Source organism: Palaemon carinicauda, chromosome 22, assembly GCF_036898095.1.
Source record: "Palaemon carinicauda isolate YSFRI2023 chromosome 22, ASM3689809v2, whole genome shotgun sequence".
In the NCBI taxonomy this organism is placed as follows: Eukaryota; Metazoa; Arthropoda; class Malacostraca; order Decapoda; family Palaemonidae; genus Palaemon; species Palaemon carinicauda.
In genome coordinates, this window is record NC_090746.1 from 121,241,553 (window position 1) to 121,249,052 (window position 7,500).

At 33.3% G+C, this 7,500-nt stretch overlaps 1 protein-coding gene across 2 annotated transcripts in view; it reads left to right on the forward strand.

Annotated features, from left to right (window-relative positions):
* LOC137616258 (uncharacterized) overlaps window positions 1–7,500 on the forward strand; it is an 86,553-nt gene that overhangs the window by 53,874 nt on the left and 25,179 nt on the right. The window contains exons 2-3 of one of the 2 annotated variants that reach the window (XM_068345877.1): window positions 4,846–4,961; window positions 6,157–6,319. The exons of the other annotated variant lie outside the window; for it this stretch is intronic. Of the exons in view, the coding sequence (XP_068201978.1) occupies window positions 4,860–4,961; window positions 6,157–6,319 (265 nt within the window). The 5' untranslated portion in view covers window positions 4,846–4,859. The remainder of the gene's footprint in view (window positions 1–4,845; window positions 4,962–6,156; window positions 6,320–7,500) is intronic. 2 annotated transcript variants of the gene reach the window in all.

A 7,500-nucleotide genomic window follows, 5' to 3' on the forward strand; every position in this document is an offset into this window, starting at 1 on the left:
TACAAATATATATATATATATATATATTCAAATATATATATATATATATATATTCATATATATACATATATATATGTATGTATATATATATATATATATATATATTATATATATATGTATATATATGTATATATATATATATATGTATGTGTATAATATATATATATATATATATGTATGTGTATAATATATATATATATATATATATTTATATATATATATATATATATATATAATCTATCTACTTCCTCTTTCCCACCGTCATCCTTATACGAAGAGTCTGTTACCTGATGTGCCTTCTCCAATATTTTCTAGTAAAGGCATCCTCTTCCACCAAGTCTCTCCTCTCCATGTCATCATTCATCTTATATCACCATCTAATTGTCTACCTCCCGCTCTATTTTCCTCGGAAAAAGTTCCTTCCAAGCCCTCCTTACTCCCTCCCTACCATATATCCTCCATACGTTCCCATGCCATCTCAGTCGTGAACTTCTTACCACCTCTGTAATCTTTTACACGCATGCCATTCTTCTTCTTATGTAATTTTGCAATCTTTCAAGCAATAATATTCCTACAATCTACCCCAGCATTCTTATTTCTGATCCCACAAGCTTTGCTTCCTCATTTTATCTTCGAACCCATATTTCCAATCCATACCTTAACACTGGTCTTATGTCTGTGCCTGTTTAAAGGTTTAAAGGTCGCTCATGAATGGCAGAGGCAAGGGACAGTGTCATTGCCCTAGAAGTCAGGAGAATGCCCTAGAGACTGACCATATATTATATGATCAGCGCCCAAGCCTCCTCTCCCCCCAAGCTATGACCAGGGAGTGCCAGGCAGTGGCTGCTGATGACTCAGCAGATAGACCTATAGGCTCCCCCAAACCTCGCAAACTTAGCTCACAAGGATGGTAAGGTTGCAGACACTAATGACACTCACGAGTCTGAGCGGGACTCGAACCCCCGTCTGGCAAACACCAGACAGAGACCTTACCAATCAGATCTTTACTTTGAGCTGAATTGGCATTCTCTTATTACATATCAATCCCGCTATCTTCCTCCACTTTCCCCAGGATGAATTTATCCAGTTTTTAAATTTAGCCTCACAACCTCTCTCCTGACTTATAGTAGATCATAAGTATCTAAATTGTTCTACCTGTTTTATAACCGAGCCACTACTATATTGCATGGCTATCCTGTACGTACCTTCCTTATTGCTCACCTCAGTCTTATTCACATTTCCATCAAGCCATCTCTCACCAAAGACTCCTGCCACTCTACAACCCTTCTCCGTAAGTCTTCCTCATTTTCAGTGGTAATCAGAAAATCATCTACACACAGCAACTCCTACAACTCTTCATTTCAGATATCTTCGTTTAACACACCCATGACCAGCAATGCTGATCCGTTTTATAATCCCACACTAGCTTCAAACTTTTTTGTTTCTCCGACTGCTGTTATTATTTTCGTCCTTGTTCTTGTGTACATCACCTCAATCATTCTAACCAACCTCTCTTGGATTTTTTTTCCTCAAGCACCAAAACTTAATTTCTATTGGGATTCTATCACAATCCTTCTCTAGATCTACAAAAGCACAGAAGAGCTTCTGGTTCTCCTCTAGCCTGTTTTACTTTCACTTCCTTGCTATAACGAAGGCATCCACAGTCGTCCTCATAAATCCATACGGTGGCATCCTAATCTTTACAATCTCTCTCAATCTCTCATCTAGTACACTCTCAAAAACTTTCTAACCATACTCTGCTAGTTCAATTCCTTTGTAGTTACCACATTCTTTGACATCACTTTTCCCCAGAAACATGGGTACCATTATACTCTCCTCTCAGTCTTAAGGTATAATTTCCTTTTCCCATATCACTCTTAAAAAATCCAGTTTCCATTCTTCCCTCTCTATAGCTATTATCTTGACCATTTCCGTTTGAAACCCTGATTGACTTGGTGTTCTATTTTCCTCATACAAAACACACTTCACTTCTGTAGTCTTTATCTCCATCACTGGCCACTCCGACCTCTTTGCTTCTCCAAACCCCTTTCTCTCATTTTCAGAATCCAATAGTTGTTCAAAATATTTGGTTCATTTCCTCTTAATGGTTTCATCCCTTCGCAATATATTTCCATCTTTATCCTTGATGACTCCCAACTGCCCGAAATCGGACTCTCTGGCAAAGGAGGCAGTTCATAGGTTCATAAAAATAACTTTATGGTACCCGCAGAAGCTATGTACCCCGTAATTCAGTCTGCACTCAGAGAAACTTGAAACTTTTATTGGGAGTTTGAAAATCAGAAAATGGGTGAAATTGTTAAGGCATCTCGCCCAGGGACATATTTTGATATGCAAAGGTCTAGAGAAGTGGTCATACCAGATTGACGCACAGCTTTTTGATGAGTGGAGAACATCAGCCATTCTGTGAATATTGCCTGGTGCCACTGACTGTGAAGCATATATTAACCGAGTGTCCAAGTTACTTGACTGAGAGATTACGCCATTTTCGTAATTGCAAGGTTAGCAGTCGTATTTACGTGCTATCTAAAATTTGGGGACATGAATGCAATGTGGATTGCCTTTTAAAGTTTCTTGTGGATACTAATTTATTTCATAAGATTTAATCATGATTTGAAATAAGATATATATGATCGTTGACTAAATTTGTTGACATCAATAACCATTGCTGTTACGATGGTAGATAATATATAATAATCAATCAATCAATCTGTGCCTTTACCTCAAGTTTGAAATCATATAGATATCCTTTCCTCGTTCCATTGTATCTAGCCTCTCATTCAATTATGCTACATCTCTTCCAATAGCTATACCTATTTTTCTACTCGAATCTTTTATCTCTTTCCTCAACTATTCCTATCACCTTGTGCATGCCTTACTTCTCAGTCCTCAAATGTCTTCGATTTTCCTTTAACTGACTTTTGCGCTTCTCTATCCCATCACCATTTTTCTCCTACCATATCCACTGGTTCTTCCCACTAGTTCTTCCTTTTCTTCTACACATTTCTCTCAAATCAGTCCGTATATTTTCCACTTTAAGTTCAGCCTTTCTTGATGTCTGTCTCACAATCCTCCTAAATTAATTCACCCCTTTTCTCCTTTAAGGCCCCATACCTTAATTTTAGACTGCCTCTTTCTATTCTTGTGTTTTATACCTCTCATTTCAATATCTGTCACTACTAACATTGTATTGTTTAACACTTGCCTCTCCAAAATCACTTTACAGTTCGTCACATTATTTTTGTCAACTTCTCTAACAATGATGTAATCCATTTGGCTTTCAGCTCCTCAACTTTCATACGTCATCAGGTGCATATCCAACTACTGAAACAAGGTGTCCGTACATGCCAGTTCCAAACTGTGAGCCATCTCTAATATATACTCCCCATCTTAATTTTTAACTCCAAATCCATGGCCTCCACGTACCTCCTCGCAGCCATCCCTTCTCTTTCCAACTCTGCCATTCATGTCTGCTCCTATGATTAGCTTCTCCTTCAATGTTCTAATATCTGCCTAAAACTCTTGTATAAATAATTATTTTACTTGTTCCTGGCAACCCATCTGAGGGGTATATGGTGAAATTATATTTACTACCTGATCCCCTATTATATTTGGAATCTTTAAAAGCCTATTGTTTATTCTCTTTACATCTACCACTTTCTTCTTCCAGTTATTACCTTTTGTGAATCCAACTGCATTTCTTCCCTTTTGTGACCCACTCCCAATCCCTATGTTTTTAGTTCCACTTCCTTTTCACCTCATCTCCTGCTCACACAGGATATCTATCCTCCTCCTCTCCATTACATCCACTATCTCCTCAGTCTTCCTGTTAGAGTACCGGCATTTCAAGTACCAGCTCATGTCGTCCAGTCTGTCACCAGCTGCTTTGCCCCAGGTCGTGACCCCTGCGGTAATCCTCGTCCAGTTATCACGTCAGTAGTGGGATTCTGATACCCATTGCTCACAGGGGAAGCCTTACCACCATCCATATTTCTAATAACATCAGGCAGGGTAACATATATATATATATATATATGCGTGTTTATATTTATATATGTATATATGTATATATATGTATATATGTATATATGTATATATGTATATATGTATATATGTATATATATTTGCATATATATATATAATATATATATGTATATATGTATATATAGTATATATATATATATATATATGCAAATATATATACATATATATAACATGTATACATATATACATATATATACATGTATACATATATAAATATAAACACACACACACACACACATATATAATATATATATATATATGCATATAATTATGAGGGGTGGTGAGTAGGGGTTTGGGTTTGGGTGTGTATGTGAGTGTAGATGTATATTTTATGTATACTCATGTGTGCTCATTTGTGTATGCGTGTATCATTTATTTTCCTTATATCCAGAAACAATCTAAGGACTTCCCTCTTCCTGCAAAGAGATTACCTTTTCATAAGTAAAAAAAAAAAAAAAGCTCTCCACTAACTTTCATTCTCAAATTAACACTTGATGAAAAAGAAAAAAAAAAGAAAATTTAATTTTCTCTCTGCACCATCTAATTTTTTCAAAAAACGAACTCATATACATTGAAGCATCTCTCGAAAAAGAGTAAAAATCTAGATGCTCTATATCAAGCTTCGTGTTACGAGTCAACAAGCTCAGATCTAACTAGAAAAATAGGAGTAAAAACGAATATGCCTCATCATCCGGAACGTAAAATGCCGCGAAGATCGATTCTCGGAGCACCTGGAAGTAAGAGATTCGTAAAGATTTTATTCTTCTTTTCCCTCCCTCGCAGAATTACGTCCGAAGATGATCTGCCTGAAAAAAATGGAGACGCCGCATTTGATTTTCGAGAGATGTTGCTGCTTCAAACTTCGGACGGCTGTCTTAATCGTAGCTTCGTTGGAGATTGTGAGTTATAAGAATTGTTCTTATTAATTCTGTAGGTGTTTTACCTGTATATAGTATTCTTATTAGTTCTATAGGTATTTTCACTTATAAAGAGTGTTCGTATTAATTCTTTAGGTGTTTTACTTATAAATAGTGTTCCTATTAATTCTGTAGGGGTTTTACCTATAATATTGTGCTTATTAATTATGTAGGTGTTTTTACATATATAGCGTTTGTATTAATTCTATAAGTATTTTCACCTATGAATAGTGTTCGTATCAATTTGGTGGGTGTATTACCTAATGAATGTATATATATATATATATATATATACATAATGTATTATATATACATATATGTGTATATATATACACACATATATATGTATATTTATGCATATATGTATATATATGCATATATATTCTATATATGATACAGATATATGTATATTATACATATAGTATATATAGTATATATGTATATGTATTATATATATAGATATATATATTTACAGATATGTGTATTATATACTATATATATATATATTTACAGATATATGTATATATACAGTATATATATATTATATATATATGTATGTATGTATATGCGGTCTATTCTGTTTGTTAAAGTGTATTTTGCATATTAGATTCATTCTTTCTCTGTTACCCTTCATCCTTAATTTATCATTGCTTGATAGAATTCCTCCATATCTTATATCTAGCTTTATTTGTGAAAAGAAAAAAAATCTTTTCTACAGCTACAATTGAATATGATCAATATATCGTAACGTAACATAGATTACATAATGTCAAAACCCCAACATTATCACATATCAGATATTTAATTTATGCTTCACAATTATAATAAAATCATATATAGATTGTTATACATTATATTCCATGGCACTGATTCTTTTAGAAAATAGTACTGTAGATTAGATTAATAGAAGTCTAACAGGTATTTTCTTAGAGAAAATATTTATTAACCAAAGAATCTCATTCATACATTGTTGAATCAAATGAAAAAAAAGTTGAAATATGGTTTTTGTTTTACATGCTTAAACATATTTAATCATTGAAATATATCCTTATTATTTGAAATGTTTTATGGACAAAATACTCATATACTGATATACAGTACCTACTGTTAAAAAAAAAAAAAAAAAAAAAAATTGGCTTTCGAAAATAAATGCTCATCACATGTTTCATCTCCTCAGCTAGCGGCCTTTGGACTTCTTATAACCCATATGATGTTTACCACGGCCCACATTACGCACATTATGGGTCGCAATGAGGCGAAGGACTCCAGAGACAGCATGAAGGACTCGCAGGATAAAGCATCCTCTTCTATGGAGAAACGTCCAAGGGTGGATATTCCAAGTTAGTAGGATGATTTTGTGACCTTTTGCAGATATATAATGTATACATTTTTTACATATTGCCGGAATCGTCTTTACCTCCGCCAAGATGGTTATATTTTTGGGTTGGTTTATTTATTTATATCTTTTATTTATTTATTCAATTATTTATTTATCTATTTATTTATTTTATTTATTTAATTATTTATCTATTTCTTTATTTATCTATTTCTTTATTTATTTGTATGTGTGTCTGTGAACAGGATTACGTCAAAATTACTCGACGGAATTGATCTTACGTCAAAGACAACTCTATTAAATTTTGGAGATTATCTGGATCCGGATCCAAATTCTAGATCCAGTTTTGCATTTCTTGCAATTTGGAAGATAACGGTCTAAGCAATGTGACTGGTTTTTTTATGAAATTACCTCCATAGATAGACCTTAGGCTATGGACGAACGCATTATTTTTTGTAGATTATCCGGTACCGGACAATTTTAAAGATTGTGAAAACAAATTAACCTTGAATTTTCAACAAATTTTAACAATAAATAGATATTTTGCATTGGACGAAACCATGAAATTTTGGAGGTGATACGGTTCAAAATCACAAATCTGGATCAACATTTTTACTTTTCACCATCTACTGTACAGTCAGCATATGAAAATTGGGAGATGCTGTCCGTAGACTTTAGTTAAACGTTAGCAGTACTTATTAGTGGAGGCCTAAAATCTTTGATTGCTCGTTTTTTTTTTTTTTTTTCGAGCCAGAATGGGTGTTATGCTAATAGTGTTGGGGATTTTTTTTCTTTTTTTTTAATAAGCAATAACTTTCCGAAAGATAAAGGTAAATTTCGTTAACTTTTTTCTAATAATAACAACAACAAAAACAACAAAAACAAAAACAACAACAAAAGACAACAACAACAACAAAAGACAACAACAACAACAAAAGACAACAACAACAACAAAAGACAACAACAACAACATCACCATCATTGTTATTGTTTTTTATAACAATGATATCAACATCGATAATGATAATAATAATAATAACAATAATAATAAAAGTGAAAATAAAAATAGAATAAAAATAATCATAATGATAATGATAATGATAATTCAAATCTACAATGATAATGATAATTCAAATCTTTGTTGGAGTTTTGAGCCAGCTAGACACTAGATCCCTGATTTATTCA